At 48.5% G+C, this 15,863-nt stretch overlaps 2 protein-coding genes across 2 annotated transcripts in view; both read right to left on the bottom strand.

Moving 5' to 3' along the window:
* The window catches only part of LOC114083347 (cocaine esterase-like), a 126,642-nt gene that overhangs the window by 73,893 nt on the left and 36,886 nt on the right, over nucleotides 1-15,863 (bottom strand). The gene's annotated exons all lie outside the window — the stretch shown is intronic.
* LOC114106805 (cocaine esterase-like) overlaps nucleotides 3,710-15,863 on the bottom strand; it is a 49,044-nt gene continuing 36,890 nt past the window's right edge. Inside the window, exons 2-13 of the mRNA XM_027953953.3 lie at nucleotides 11,676-11,791; nucleotides 9,213-9,417; nucleotides 8,093-8,234; nucleotides 7,244-7,377; nucleotides 6,905-7,163; nucleotides 6,413-6,511; nucleotides 5,991-6,131; nucleotides 5,801-5,881; nucleotides 5,421-5,568; nucleotides 4,900-5,037; nucleotides 4,347-4,419; nucleotides 3,710-3,896 (exon numbers count right to left, since the gene is read on the bottom strand). Of these exons, the coding sequence (XP_027809754.2) occupies nucleotides 3,710-3,896; nucleotides 4,347-4,419; nucleotides 4,900-5,037; nucleotides 5,421-5,568; nucleotides 5,801-5,881; nucleotides 5,991-6,131; nucleotides 6,413-6,511; nucleotides 6,905-7,163; nucleotides 7,244-7,377; nucleotides 8,093-8,234; nucleotides 9,213-9,417; nucleotides 11,676-11,751 (1,683 nt within the window). The 5' untranslated portion in view covers nucleotides 11,752-11,791. The remainder of the gene's footprint in view (nucleotides 3,897-4,346; nucleotides 4,420-4,899; nucleotides 5,038-5,420; nucleotides 5,569-5,800; nucleotides 5,882-5,990; nucleotides 6,132-6,412; nucleotides 6,512-6,904; nucleotides 7,164-7,243; nucleotides 7,378-8,092; nucleotides 8,235-9,212; nucleotides 9,418-11,675; nucleotides 11,792-15,863) is intronic.

The raw sequence follows: 15,863 nt of genomic DNA, 5'->3' as shown, positions 1-15,863 counted from the left end.
ATAATTACTTTATTTATAGTTACCCTGTGTTGGCTATTTTGTTACAGAAACACAAAGCAAACTGAGACAGAAAATTGGTACTAAGTGTGGTGTTGTTTCTCAAACAATACCTGAAACTGTGGAAGTGGCTTTGGAACTAGTTAACAACCAGAGGTTGGAGGAGTTTGAGGGAGTAGTTAAGAAAAGTCTTGGGTTTTTGGGCTTGAAAGTGCATGTCTGTAATTCTAGTACTTCAGAATTCCAAGGCAGTAGGATTGCAAATTCAAAGCCAGCCTCAGTATCAGCAACTTAATGAAGCCCTACAAACTTTACAAGATGCTATCTCAAAAAAAAAAAAAAAAATTGGGGATATGGCTCAGTGGTTAAGTCCCCTGGGGTTAAATCCCCTGAACACAACAACAAAAGAAGTTGAAGAATGAAAAAGAAAGAAAAGTATTGTACTGCTGTAAATGGAGAATTATCAGTATTCCTGGTGAGAGTTCAGACGATAAAGAGAATAGAAGGAGCTAGAACATCATAGAGATTGGTTAAGTGGTATTATTCAGAATGCTGATAGCAATGTGCTTAGTAAAGGCCATCCTAAGGAGGCTTCAGAAGGAAGTGGGAGCCATCTGTGGAAATTAGAAGAAAGGCTGCCTTTGATCACTGCAAACAGTTGACTACACTTTATTCAAGCTTAAAGACGTCATGGAAGGCCATATATAAGATTGAAGACCTAGAGGATTCAGGGAACAACATTTCTAAGCAAAATGTAGAAGGAGTTGTGGGGTTATTTTTGGTCATTTTCAGTGAGATTTACAATGATACTTTGCAAAGGCAAGCACACCCTAAAACACTGGGAATGTCACAGTCTGCCCACCTAAAGAGCAAAATGGGAGATTGGGTGAGAATATAGAGGATGGGAAAGAGATTACTACGGTTGGGAAGAAGCCAGGCTCTCTGCTTCAAAACCATGGGAGAGAAGGCCTGAGGCCTACACATAATCTTCCAGGTGCCCTTCCATCAAGAGCCCCGAAGACCATGGAAGGGGCCTCAGCATTGTCTCAGGATTCTGCTCCTTGTGTTCTAGCAAAATGCTCTGGGTCTGTCCAACCATGGTTCACGAAAGCCCAGGCATGACTCCTGATGCTGCTCCAAAGGGAGCAAGCAACAGACCTTGGTGATGCCCAAGTGGAGCTATTTTGTAGGTCCAAGGGCTCTGCTGTCACAACAGCTTCCCCTGGGTTTCAAAGGAAAGTTCTGGAGGCCCTGCTGTTGGAGTGCAGTCACTGCAAAGATTCTTCACCAGAATGCCTAGTGAGGCCATGAGAGTGGGGCCACTGCTCTTGAGACCCCAGAATGTAGAGCCACTGGCAGTGTCAATGCCAGCCTAGGAAAGCCACAGGCCATGGCATGCAGCCCAAGAGAACAGCCATCTGGGCTATAAGCAGCATCACCCCAGGGGTGGGGCTGCCCAAGGCCCTGGGACCAGTACCCTGCCCTGTGTCTAGGAGGCTGGACTTGGAGTTTGGGGATCTAGTGTCTTCTTTGGTTATTTTCAGACTTGCTAGAGGTCTGGGAGTCCTTTCTACTGGTTATTCTTCCTTTTTGAAACAGGACTATCTGCCCTGTGCCTGTTTCAAGGCTGTATCCTGAAACCATGTAACTTGTTGGAAGTCATTTGCCTTGAGTTTCAGATGGTACTTGGGACTTTGCTCTTTGGAGCCATGCTGGCAAGGTTTCAGGCTTTGAGGACTATAGGCATGGAATGACTGCATTTTGTATTGAAAGAAGGACATGAACTTAGGGGCGCGGGGGGCAGAATGGTATGGTTTGGATGGGTTTGCCCCCCAAAGAATCCTATCATGGATGACAGGTCCCCAGTGAGGTGGTACCTTTCATAAGTAGGACCTAGTGATTGGCTCAGGACTGCCCCGTGTGAAAGGATTAATGCTAGTCTTTCAGAGTGGATTAGCTCTCATAGGAGTGGGTTAATTCCTTTGAGGTGAGTGTGAGTTTTTATAAATAGAGCAAGTCGGCCTCTTCCCTGTCTATTGCTTCCATTCTTACTAAGTGATCTCTCTCCCACAAAATCCTAGGATGTCATGCCATTATCATGTTATGACATAGTTGAAAGTCCCTCACCAAGACCGAACCAGAAACCGTCAGCTGATCAGAGATTTTCAGGCTCTAAAACTGTGAGCTAAATAAATCTATTTCCTTTACAAATCATCCAGTGTCAGGTCAGTCATACTGGTTTAGCACCCCAAATCGAACTAAGATATGTTCCAAGTCAAAAGGCACACTCCATACGCACTGCATGTCTATAATCCCAGCGACTCAGGAGGCTGAGGCTAGCCTCAGCAAATTAGCAAAGCCCTAAACAATTTAGTGATATTCTGCATCAAAATACAATGGAAAGGGCTGGGGGACATGGCTCAGTGGTAAAGCAACGCTGTTATCCAGGGTTGTACCAAAAAGTACACTCAGTACCAAAAAGGGGGCATGGGTGGTACGTACCTCTTCCCAGTAACATGTTGCCTACAGAATTCTTTACTGGGTGAAATTTCTTTTCATTTAATGTACACAGACAGCAGTCCCAGATGCCTCAGGTTTGTATTGTGACAGTCATGGACAAAGTTTGCTAAAATGTCCCTGAACTTGTTAAGTCAACAGTACATCATCCTTTCCACTCCATGGTGGAGGAAGCTGCAACATGTAAGAGTATGAGGTGACTCCAGAGGGTGAGTTGTGGTCATGTAGATGGAAACCAGGAAAGAAAGAAAGAAAGCCAGTCTGAAAGTGATGAATCATTGGGAGGGGACTGTGTTTAGGAACTGCCAAAGAGGCCCAAGAGAACTTGTTTGCCCCTTCTTCCAAGTGAGGACATAGTGGGAAGGTGCCATCTAGAAACCAAAGCAAGACCTCCCCAGACAACAAATCTGCTAACCCTTGATTCTGGACTTGTTACCTCCTCCACAGAAGTCAACACGTTCGCATATTTCATCAGCTACACAGTTTATTGTGTTTATTTGTTTATATTTTGTTGGTAACACTGTGATCAAACCCAGGACACTGTGTCTGCTTGGCAAGTACTCCACCACTGAGCTACTCTCCCAGGATTTGTTGTTTTATTTTGAGCTCAGGTCTCTACAAGTGGCCAGCCTGGGATGCATATGTAATTCTTCTCCCTCACCCTCTTGAGTTACTTGGATTATAGGCATGTGCCACTGTGCTTCACTAGATTATTGTAGTTGTTGTTGCTGTTGCTGTTGTTGTTACAGCAGCCTGATGGAGTAAAACCTTGGGGCTTCTGGTGTACAGCTTTTCTATAGAGGTCCCACTGGTATGAGAACATGGGGTACTTGCTGAGAGGTGGGCAAGGGGTTCAGAAAAGTACCAGCTCTGCTTCCTAAAACTTCTCTGCCAGCATGGAAGGGTGTGGCAACTAGGAGGAGGGGGAAGGGATTGTAGGGAAGGAGAGGGGAGGAAGGGAGGGAGGGACTCAGGCACAGTGGGGTGAGGAGGAAGGTGGCATGAACTGGCTTACCCATCCACAGCCTCCTTGGGAATTACTGAGTGTGTCTAACAAAAGAGGACCCATGGCAAAGTGTATGGACGAAGAGCTATGTGAATGAGTGGGTCAACCATGGTTCTTGGGTGGGCATGTGTGGGCACCACAGGAAGACCCTATCACACCTAGCACACCCCTGTCTTCCTGACAAGGAATCTAGAACTCTGTGTGCTTGTCCTCAGCCCTCTTTAGCTCCTGGATCTTCTGAGGCAGGGTCTTGGTCCAGAACTGCAGCCTGTGTGACTTCAGGGCCTGGCCCACAGCAGGCTGGATGTCCAGCTGCAGGTACTGCTGGTCCTGGTCGAACAGTGGCCAGTGGGGTAGGCCCTCTCCGTTGGGGTTCCTGTGCACATGCCCTCCCAGCAGGGCAGGGCGAGGGTCAGTCTGAGTTCTGTTGAAGTGAGATCTGACTACCCACCCCAATTTTGGACAGGGAAGCCAGTCAGGCAGATGGGGGTGTTGAGAATGGGGAGAGGTGTCCTGATATAGGAAAACAATAACCTCTCACTAGTGTCATTCCACAAATGGTAGAGCAACCTGGCCTGTGTTGTCCTTCCCTGTGAGAGGCTGGCTCTCATGGTAGCCCAGCACTATGGCTCACCCTCTGGACCACTGTGAGAAGAGACCAGTGATCTGCACCCACAAAGCACCCTTTTTTAGTGTGGGTCTTCCCATTGGGGAGGGGGCTAGGATGTGATTAAGGACACACATTTGCTAATGGGGTCACCTCAGACAAGGGGAGCACTGGAGGGCCCGTGTGCCATGGGAGGCTGAGAGGTGCAGGTGTCCTCACCCATTTCGAGCAAAGTTGGCCCAGTACTTCATCATCTTCCTTTTCAGCAGCTCCTCCTCCTCAGTGAGCTTCACTGTGGGGGAGGAAAGCAAGGGTCCAGGTCCTGGCCAACCCCATCCAGCTGTCCACTCCTGGGCCACATCACCACCCCAGCCCCAGGCTTATGACCCTTCCCTATCACAACAGTCTTGGGGCCAGGCCCTCAGCTTGCCCAACCTGCCTTTACTACTCCCAGCCTTTAACTGAATCAACACTGGGCTCCTCCTTGGCCTACCAGTCTCCTTCTTTTGGATACTGTGAAATCATTTAAGAAATGATTTGGCTTTAAACCAACCTCGTCTTCTCCCATGCTAGACACCATGTTTAGGGTGGGAACAGGGGTAAGGAGCATAGATTGGACTGGAAAGGTTTAACCCTGGAATGACCTGTTGAGTTGTAAGATGGTAGACACTGGATCCCATGTTCTCTCTTAGCCCCAGTTTCTCATTGTACAATGAGAGCAATTGTCACCCTGTAGTCATGAGAATTCTCCTGTGGAACAAGGAGTGCCCACCTCTTATGCCATTGATGAAGGATCCAAAGACAAAGAGGATCTCGTCAGCATGGTCAGCCTTCACATGTGGTGGCCTCATGTCCTTAAACATACTGGGTGGATGCTGGAACTCATAGAAGTAGACAGGAGCATGGGAACCTGGAGGGTGGACAGGATGTGTCACTCTTGGTGACACGATTGCTGGGTCCAAGCTGGCTTGAATCTTCACAGTGGCTTGGAAGCCCAGAATGGATCAGAGGCAGTTGCAAGGCTCTTTGTTAAGTCATGTCTTGGACTTCTTGGCTGTGTGGTCACGGGCAAGTCCTTTGAGTGCCACTACCTTAGTTCCCTCCTCTGTAAAATGTGTATGATGTCTATGTCTTACTCTACCTATAAAGATTTACTGAGATGAGGGCCTTCAGGTGCCTGGGACAAGGGTCTGGATAAAGACATGTGTCAGGACCTGACACCAGACCTCACCTGGGACCCACAGCTCTGAGCTATCTCCTAGGAAGCCAGGATTCAGGTTCAGACACACTCACTCTGATAATGTGCTACTTGGAGTGCAGGCATCACAAACATGAAGTCTGCCATCATCTCCTGGAACTGTAGCCGGAGGGTGTGGGGGTCCTCATTGTCTCCCATGTACTCCTTCATCAATAGGTCAGCACATTCGGCAGGTAACATCATCTAGTCCAGGTGACCAGGGAGAGTCATGTTAAGCAGTCTCTGGGGCAGGGAGGCAGGAGCTTGAGGGTAGGGATTGGGGTTTGGGATGTGTCAGGGAAGAGGGCAATGCTTTCAAGCTGTGTGGTGACCCCACTCACAAATGCACATAGATCAATCTTTGCTCCTGGGGATTACTGAAAAGGAAGAGTGTCTGGCTGCACTCTTGCCTGGTGCAGGACCCAAGGAGTCTCACCGTCTGTGCTGATATTCTCTGCAGAACAGCTCGCATGGTCTCTCTGTCTAGGTCTTTCTGGATTTCAGGGGGGCCCATGAGCTGTGTGGTGAAAAAATAATCTAGAGTTGGGGGTGAGATGACCAGGACCTTTGAAGTCTGAAGCTACTCCCACCTGACACTATCAAGGAGATTTGGAGATGGGATTTACCATGGGAATGATCCAGCCATACTCATCATTGTTGACACCAATGATGCTTGGAACAGGTTCAAAATCAGCAGAGGCCAGAAGCTCCTGGGGGTGCCTGGGTAGGAAGGCCCCATCCACCACAGCAGGAATGATCTTGAAGGCCTAAGGGGGCATTCAAAGTCCATGATTATGGGAAGCAAAGTCTCTTTTCTAATGATACCTGAGTTAACTCCAACCCATGATAACTAATCCCTTGAGTTTCAGACCAACATTCAGAGATTCTATACCTGGTTCAGCATATTGTTGTCTCAATTCCCATCCAAGGCTATGAGGATACAAGAAAATCAGGCCTTGGAAATGAGATCATTTTTCCACAGTGGAAAGCACTGTGTTTTTCTTATACCATAGCCCCTGTCTCCTCACTAATGTCCATTCATCCTTACCTTGGTAATAGCTAGCATTTCCTGTTCACTCTTGCCCCGCAGGCAGCTCACCAGGGCCTCTGACTCTACTTGCCCACAGGCAGACAGGTTGGCCACCATCTGTAAAGAAAGGGCAGTGTTGCCAAAATCTCACCTGTGTGCAGGTTGCCCTTAATTATCAAATTGTATCCTGTGTATAATGCTGCAAGTGTGAAATCCTTCCACATTTCCTGAAGCTCAGGTATCAGCCAGAGGAGCCATCACACCTTCTTCCATGGGTCTTCTGAGGATAAGGCCCCCAGGGTGCAACTTTGCAGATCATAGAGAAAAATCAACACTTGAGGCAGAGGTGTGTGGATTCAGACCTTTGAGCTCCTCTGAAACCCTGGGATGGTGGCCAGTTCTGGAGACACCTGGATGGTCTTTATTCCCATGGAACAGACAGAGTGGTAGAGACTCGGAAGTTGAAGTGTGAGGCAGCAGATTTGGCTGTGGGTAGTAAAGGATACTCACTGTGGAGACAACTTTAGATGAGCTGGTGATGAGGTCAGGCAGCAGGGCCACCCCACTCTCCATGATGGCACCATGGAAGAGTCCTTGGGACATTGGAGACACCACAAGTGAGGACACACTAGTGCCACCTGCAGACTCGCCAAATATGGTGACCTGATCAGGGTTGCCTCCAAAGTGGGCGATATTCTGCTGGACCCAGCGTAGGGCAGCCACTTGGTCTAGGTAGCCCCAGTTGCCAGTGGCATGTTGGTCTCCAGTGCTAAGAAATGCAAGGATGATGATCAATGGATGGTCCTCTGTCTACTCAGCCCTCATTGACCATCCCTGTCCCAGGCTTACCTGAAGAAGCCCAGAACTCCCAGGCGGTACTGGACAGTGACCACCAGTACATTTTCAATGGCTGCCAGAATAGAACCATCATACATGGAAGCTGAGCCCACCACCAAGCCACCACCATGGATCCAGACCATCACCTGGGAAATCAGGAGATATACCATGTGGTAGCCACAGTGCCCAACTCCATCCAGGCTGAACCTCTCATCTGAAAACCACTTTGGCTTGTGTAGCTACCCACACAGAATGCTAGTAGGACCCCATGACCTAGGATACTGGTGACAGAGTAAGTTCAATTTGGAAGATCAGGCCTCCCATACTTTGGAGTCAAACCCGGAAGCAGAACATGGATCTATTCCTCTCAGAACTACTCGGAAAGGAAAAGAAAACTGATGTTTCTGTGATTATCCCACTTGAACATTAATTTAAAGTGTCATCTAATCTCTGGCCCCCAAAATAATCGATGATCATGGAATTTAGTGATCTCAAAGTGCACCTTTGGGCACCTGAATGGATCTCGTACAAGCTGGTGAGTTGATCAGTGGGTCAGAACATTTGGCCTCTGAGAGCATCCAGGGCTCTTTGACTCCATGCCTAGGTCAGCTACCTGCCTGCATAAGAGGCCTTCTTGGAGCTGATAGTGAGAAATTTTTCATGGTAATTCATTCCACAGTGGTGGCCAGCTGAACCTGTGTCTTCCAGTGTCATTGGTATTGTTATGTAGTACTTGGGGTCAATCCCAGGCCTTCACAGCATTGTGCTAGCTCTCTACCTTGAACCATGTCCCAAGCCCACTTTAATGCTCTCCCCAAAAAAGTTCTCCCACCCTTCAACTGACCATGACTTAACACTCACAGGCAGGTTAGAGCCCTCACGGGCATGTGCAGGCGCGTAGATGCTGAGGTACAGGCAGTCCTCTGACATGGGGATGGGAGGCAAGTTTGTACTCCCTAGGTTCAGAGCCTCTAGATTCATTGCATCTGCATTTTGCAGACACCTGGTGACAATGCAATACAGTTACTCCAGGGGCTGAGCAGTGGTCAATCCAGACCTCAGGTCCTGACTCCATCCCAGACAACCTCACTCCCTGCCTTAACTAATGCCTGGCCTCTCATGATCCTTCTTTCAAGTCATTTCCTACTGGTTTCCAGGCCACAGGCTTGGGGAAGCAGAGATGGATTCCAGACCCCCAGGGAGGCCTCAAAATTGTTGAACACTTGATTCCAACTCCTTCTGCGGCTGGGCAATCCTGACTCTAGGGCACTGTCTGGGAAACACTGGCTGCCTCTGTTGACATTCACCACTTATCCCTGTCCCCATTCAGGCCTGGAACAGCATAGGTGTCCCCACACAGCTGGTGCCTGAGTGGATGGAGGTTAGTTTCTCACAGAAGGGTAATGGGGCATCCCACAGCCCAACTCGAGATTCTCAGAAAACCTCACCCCTGCACAGAGTTTCAAGGAGGGGCACATGCCCCTTTCCCTTGGCCCTGTGGGTGGGGTCCCCAAGGAGCCACCACTTGCTCTCCTCAGGGATCTGCAGCATTGATTTCTGGAGTCAAGGTCTTTTATAGATTCAGAGAGCCTAGCCGCCCTCTCCCAGACATATCTCCCCTGCTGGGAGAGAACCCCTGGAATAAGCCAAATCCAGGGACATTATTTTCTGCTCTGTGTTCAGTACTTGGAGCTAATAATGCCTCCACTCTCTGAGGCAGGGGCCTGGCAAAGTTACTCCTGCATTGGAAAAATGAATGTGGGAATTGTCCCAATGCAGAGAGATATATTTCTCTATATTTGTTCATTTAGGGCCTGGGTTTCAAAGCCGGTGCATCAGGTTGCTAAAAACACATTACCACTGACCTACAGCCCCAGGCCTTGCAGTGCAGTTTAGTTAGATGAAGGAGCCACTGCAGCCTGGCTCAGGGATTGTAGTACCCAACCCCACCCCAGCCCTGAGGTTTCCCGGGAGAACTTACATGGCCGGGTGGGAGGTCCCATCCCTCACACCACTCCAAGGTTCTGGGGGCTCAGGGGCTCCAAAGCGCAGTGGTCCTAGAGGTGGCTTGGCAAAGGGAATTCCCAGGAAGGTGTGGACCCCTGCATCGAAGCCCTTCACATGGAGAAGGCTGCCCCGCACCTGCCCGGTGTGAGTCGTCCGGATGGGGCTGACTGAGTCCTGGCCTGTGGGCAGAGAGATGCACTTCAGGCTCAGGTCTCATCAATCAGCTGCTGACCTACATCACTGTGGCCTGGTTGGCCCTCCTCAGCTCAGCCTTGTGGAGGGACCCTGATCTGTCAACATTCACTTCAGAATCTATCTGCCCATCCCTGTCCCTATCCCCACCAGCACTATCACTCGACTGGGTCACAGCCTATCCTTCCAAGCTCACCAGGCCCCTGTGACTTGCCACCATCCTTCAGCCCTAGCAACTTCTAGCAGAATGTCTCTTGGGCTGATGGGTAAAGAATGTCCGTTGCACTGACTGTGCCAGTTCATGTCAGACACTTAGAATTGTGGGAATAGAACTAAAATTTCCCATTCTCAAGGATCTCATGGTTGAGAAGACAAGAAATGACATAAAGAAGCATCATTCATGTATTCAGAAAGAGACATTAGGAGGGGAGCGATGAGTTCAGACCATACAAATCTTGTCCTGCCTGAGGTTGGGGATCACGGCAAGGAGGCAGTGGAAAGTCAAGCTAGATATACCTGGTTTGTCCAAGTCATGATATTTGCTAAAAGTTGATGTTGGGCATATTGGGTTTAACTCATCTCTCTACCCCTAGAATGGGCCTGATCAGGGTGTTATGCAGCTCTCTGGCTGTCTCAGTCCTCTCTGTGCTTCAGGGTGCAGAAAGTTGGTAGTCAGGTCCACAGTTCTCCTGCTATTGTTGACATCTCCACAGCTCCCACATCACTGGAGCCTTCCCTCCCCCAGGCTCAAGTTCTCACTCTAGAATGTGGTAGATCTGAACTGGTTTCCATAAGAAAAATTAAAAACTCCAAACTGCCTCCTCTCTCCCACAAAGTACACTAGCATCTGATGTTTGAAGCTACCTGGTACAGGACAGGCCAGGGCAGCATGCACTCACAGGATCAGAGAAGGAAATTGGCCAGCATCTCTCCAAATCTAAAGACACACTGTTGTCCCTACCAACATGCTGTCTCCACACAATGCCTTGCCAGATGGGTTCTTGGTTCATGTAATTCACGTGGCCACTCGCCACTAATGCCTGATATTCGTTACTACAAAGGACAAAGCCTGCTAAATATTCCTGCTTGGAGTCTGTTGACATTATGTAGCTGCTCCCTTTAAGAGAAGCCCTGCAAGAAACAGCAGGAGGAATCTCTACCATGTATGTAGTTGTGTGAAGTTTCCTCGTTTCAAGATGTGGAAAAGGTCACACCAGAAAATATGTGACCATTTAGATGAGAGACAAAGAAGAGTAGTGTGTAAGACCTGGACCCTATTTAAGACCTACATGGGCCTGTGGAGGAGCCAGGACTTGGTGGTCAGAAGACTGTGGGACTCAATTCTATACCCTCTCATACTCAGTTTTTTTTTTTTTTTTTGGACGTGATTTCAAGAAAAAAAAAGACTCTTCTAAATAGAATCTTTCAGTGAAGCTAGAAAAATCTTCCTGCTGAGATAATTCTGGTTCTCCAAGACCCCGGGTAAGGGAGGAAGCCTATCAGTGGTGGTCTAAGTGGGACAAGTGAGCATGGATTCCTCTGTGCAGATTAGAGTGGGAAAATTGGGTCTATGTCCAATGCTCACACTAGAAGCCTTTGCCTTGGGAGGGATCCAGAGCTGCTGACACTCCCTGGGCATGGTACTCTCCTGCCAACACTTTATGATAGGGGCCTCGAGAATTCTAGAAGGTACAGAGCACTTCACCTTTGTTCTAGAACACAATCCAAGCCATGCCAGCTTGGGTTCGCAAGGAAAGGGAACTTACCAGTCATTCTGATCAGCTTTGAGAAGTGGTACTTCTGTAACCCCCAGCACTGATTACCTTTCCTTTGGCTCCTACAGAAGGTGCCAGCACTTCTCTGGCCAAGGGGTCAAAACACTCAGAGCCAAATGTAACCAACAAGCTCTTATATTGCTGTTGTTATTATCCAAGGGTGAGTAGTAGCTACAGCCACAACCACACACAGGAGAGGAAGGACCTCTATCCCTGTTCCTTTGCCAAGAGGCTTCTCACTTGCCCATACTGTGCTCCTCACAATCCCCTCACACTAGCTCACTCCTCCATGGGGGTGTCCTCAGGCAGCTCTGACCCTCTCTGGCTCACCCTCTTGCCCCTCATCCCCTTCATCTGTCTTCTCTACCAACTCCCCCGCCCTGGTGCCTTCCCTCCAGGCTCAGGCTCTGTCTCTGTGCACTTTGGCAGATCCAACCTGGTCTCTATCACCCTCCCCATGGCAGCCTCACCCTGGCCCTGGATGAGGAGCATCAGGAGCCCATAGGCCACAATGATGAGCCAGGCAGGAAGTCGATGCAGGCACATGGTCGGCTCCCAGGGCTGCTTCTGTATTCCTGGGCTTCACCTGGAAATGCAGAGCAGCATTCTGCCAGGTGGAGTTTGGACCTGACAGTGAGGAGGCGGGGAAATGGGTGGTGCCCTGCAAGGGGTGTGCTGCAGGAGAGTCACTCTGAACTCTCAGAGGTCATGGAGCCAGTGTGCAGCGGGCAGGGCCCTACCCCTCTTCTTCCCTTGGGCACCTCCCAAGGTGCCGCACAGCCTCTGCAGCCCCTCTGAGATCCCAGGACCCCTCTCCTCACACCTGGAGTCACTAATTCCCTGTCCTTGCTGACCCAGGCCCATGAGGGTGTTGTGGAGGAGAGGAGGGAACAGAGAGCTCGAAGTAACTGGAGGAACCTGGAGGGCTTCTCTGGGGGGTGCAGAATGAAGATTTCCAGAGATGGAGAAATACATATGACCTTGCTGGAGTGAGGGGAATTGCTTGCACCGTGGCAGGGACATGTGACTGTGACCTTCATAGCTGACTTGGTGCCCTTCAATCATTCCTAATCTCTTATAGAGGATGTTCTAAGAACCTCTGAGGGCCCCTTCCTTATCCGTCTGATTCTTCTTTGTGAAGGCATTTCTGTAGTTACCTCTCAGCATTTGACCTAGGTCCAGTTTACAGTAACTTATCCACTGGAAAGATGTGAAATGAGTGTCTGTTGGTCCAGGGAACTCCCAGGGATTAGGTGCCTCTGGGAGATTCTGAAACATTCTGAGCCCTGCATGGGTGAATAGAAGCCAGTCTGGGTTAGGAGGATCTCCTCAACCTGACTTCCCTGATGAAGGGGTGTGGGGGTCAACTTCAGGCAGCCTAGAGGTTCCCCTGCAAACTGACTTTTGCTAGCTTCCCCCTAGCCCCCATAGGCTCTCACAGCCCAGTGTTGTGTCCTTTTCATGCACTTTGGGGAGCAATCAGCTTTATCCAGATATGAGTAGCCAGCATTCTGAGAGCACTGCTTCTCCTTAACCTCCACCCAATCAGCAAGGCTGTTGTGGATTCAGTTCCCCTTCCAGTGCACTCTGCTCCAAGCCATCGCCCCAGCTCCAGCCTGGGCAGATCCTTTCTCTGCCCTGAATCTCCTGATCTAATTCATAGATGGTCTTGGGCCTCCTCCCAGCTCAGTCCTATTATAAGCTCCTTTGTGATGACTGGACAACAAGTGCTTTTTCCTGATCTGGAGTCTGCTAGGGTGAAGGTCCCCATGGGCTCTGCCATTTATGGCACCATCTTACAGAGGCCTTGGTTTTGACAATGACCAAGATAATAGTAATAATGAGAAATGATGAAGAGTTTCAGGAGCGTACCTGTGTATGCGTTTGTATATATTTTACTTTATACATCTGTAGAGATGAGAGAGAGAGAGAGAGAGAGAGAGAGAGAGAGAGAGAGAATGAAAGATGGAGGCAGAGTCTAAAAGTCAAAACAAACATGAGATTTCCCAACACGTCCTTAGATTAAATATAATTTAATCTAAGACCCATAAGACCAAGTGTTGAAGAGGATATGGAGCAAATGATACCCTCATAAATGGCTGGTAGGGATGCAGAGTGACAGAGTCATTTTGGAGAACAGTTTGTTATTTCCCTTAAAAGTTCCACACACACTTGCCATGTGACTCAGCAATTCTATTCTCAGGTCTTTTCTCAACAGAAATGACAGCATGGGTCCATATAAATAATTTCTGACAATGTCCCTAAGAGCTTCATTAGAATTGGTCAAAAAATGGAAGTCACTCAGATGTATATCAATTGGTCAGTGGATAAAGTGTGGTGTGTGCCTACAAGGAATGCCACTCCCCAGGAAAAGGAATCTGAGATCTGCTTTCGTCTCAAAAATAGGATGTGAAGTGACAGAGCCATTCCTAAAAGTGTCCATTTGCATCATATTTGGGGCAAGGACAACTAGAGGAACAAGCAATTAGGTGACTGCCTTAGAGCAGGATTCAGGGCAAGGAAGGACTACAAAGGGGCATGAGGAAGTTTAGGAAGTGAAAGAAACTGGTAAAACTTGTGGTGGTGGTGTTTGCTTATCTTACATATTACCTCAGAGTGAGTAAATTGTACACCCAAGAGATTAATTTAATTGTATATAAGTTATTCCACACTGGGCTGTGAATGGATGTAGCTCAGTGGTATAGTGCTTGCCTAGCAGGCCAAAGTGGTAGGTGTGGTCCCTAGCACTGTACACACTCACACACACACACACACACACACAAACACACACACATTCACACGCACACACTTAGAGTCAACAATAAGGCTATTTAAAAATCTATTAAAAATCTACAGCATATTGTGGGAGCCCCTTTGGATAATACAGTGTGCTTCTGCAGAACTGAAACAAAGAGGCATGCTTGCAGGAACTCAGTAAATGCTATAAGGATGCACACATCAGTCTTCACCAAAAGGAAAGTCTTTCCTGCGCTGGGTCCCAACAGGCTTAATGTTAACCTTGTCTGTGCCCTGGTGGCCCAAATGGCAAAATGGAATTGTCATCTTTTGCCCAAAATTCATAAAGGTCTTTGTTTGGGGGCTTAAATGTAGTGAATGGAAAAAGGCATATCTCCCCTGGAAAACTGGTGCCCCAGGAGGTCATGTCAGTCAGAGGTTGGGGAGAGGGGGCTCCCAAGGTCTTTGTAATGAGAAATCCAGCCTCTTAATGTCTGAGAGAAAAAGATTTGAGGTAACCCAGAGGCAATTGAGTATTATTTGTTACCTTTGTACAATGAGAAAAATGAGAGGGTTTTATAGGAGGGGCCAGAGAAGCTTAGGGAGAGCAATGAGGGGAGAAGGAAAATCAATGATGTGGATGCCATAGTGGGTGGGGGATGGTCAGGAGGCTGCAGGGGGAATTCTGCAAGGCAGAAGGACACCTTACTGGATGGAGAGATTCTCAGGGAATCAGGGACAAGAATCTCTTCTCTGGACCTCCTGAGCTTTCCGAGGCCTCTTGCAGGACACACCACACAGAGAAACATCTTCTCAGATGTGTTATAATCATGTCACTGTGGGGCTCACATGTCTGCAGATTCACAGAGAATAAGAGTCAACTTCAAGATATAGGACCCTGAGGACCCCACCTGGCTCTCCTGGACATAATCAGCTGGCCCAGGCTCGAGAGTCAATGGAAAAAACCCAGTTCTGCTTCTCACATGTGTGAGGCCTGTCACCTCTCTGGGATGGAAATAGATGGGTGAATGGGTTGCTTTAAATAGGCAGACACATTTTCCAGTAGTTTGCAATCTTGGTTGCTGAGATCTTGGGCTATAAGTGCTAGGGTGTGAAAACTTGTGTCCACCCAATTCACACATTGAATCCTAATCTCCAGCATGATGGTATTATGATTTACGGTCCTTGCTGGGCCTGGTGGCGCATGCCTGTAATCCCAGTGGCTCTTGAGTCTGAGATAGGAGGATGGGGAATTCAAAGCCAGTCTCAGCAATGTTGAGGGACTAAGAGACTCTGTCTCTAAATTAAAAAAGAAAATAGGACTGGGAAGGTGGCTCCATGGTCAAGTGCCCGTGAGTTCAATCCCAGGTACCAAAAGAAAAAGAGTTAGGATCCTTAGGGGATGAATATGAAACCACCAGTTATTGTGATGAGTTCTTCTTCCTCAAATGTTTAAGTCTGAACATTAGGGAAGTACCAAGGCAAGCATATAAAGGAGGTTTTATTCAAAAAGTAGTAATACAGACTTCTCCTGAAAGTAGAAGGGGGCCATAGCTGGTGGTATCCTGGTATCCCAAGAAGTGAGAGCATCCTGCACCTTTTAGACCTTTTAGACTTTCTTTGTTTTCCTTCTCTTTTTCCCCTTATCTCTTCCTTCCTGACGAAGCCCAGGAAATGCTGGTGGAATGGCCAAAAGGTGAGAAGCAGGTGGGCTGGAAGGGCCAAGGTGGAGTGATGGGGCAGGAAGGAAGCTGCAGCCCAGGGGACCTTAATTAGCAGCTCCCTGTCTGTTCAGGGGGTGCTTCATGAACCACCTTTTAGGAGGGGCAGTATAGGCAGAGAATCCTGGTATTCAAAGTGCTCAGGAGGCATTACCATTCCAGTCTCCCAGGGGTGGTCTCCAACTTCCTGGACTCCAACTG

This window comes from Marmota flaviventris, chromosome 18 (genome assembly GCF_047511675.1).
Source record: "Marmota flaviventris isolate mMarFla1 chromosome 18, mMarFla1.hap1, whole genome shotgun sequence".
In the NCBI taxonomy this organism is placed as follows: domain Eukaryota; kingdom Metazoa; phylum Chordata; class Mammalia; order Rodentia; family Sciuridae; genus Marmota; species Marmota flaviventris.
Note: the sequence above shows the minus strand (reverse complement) of the source record. Positions and strands in the feature narration are given on the sequence as shown.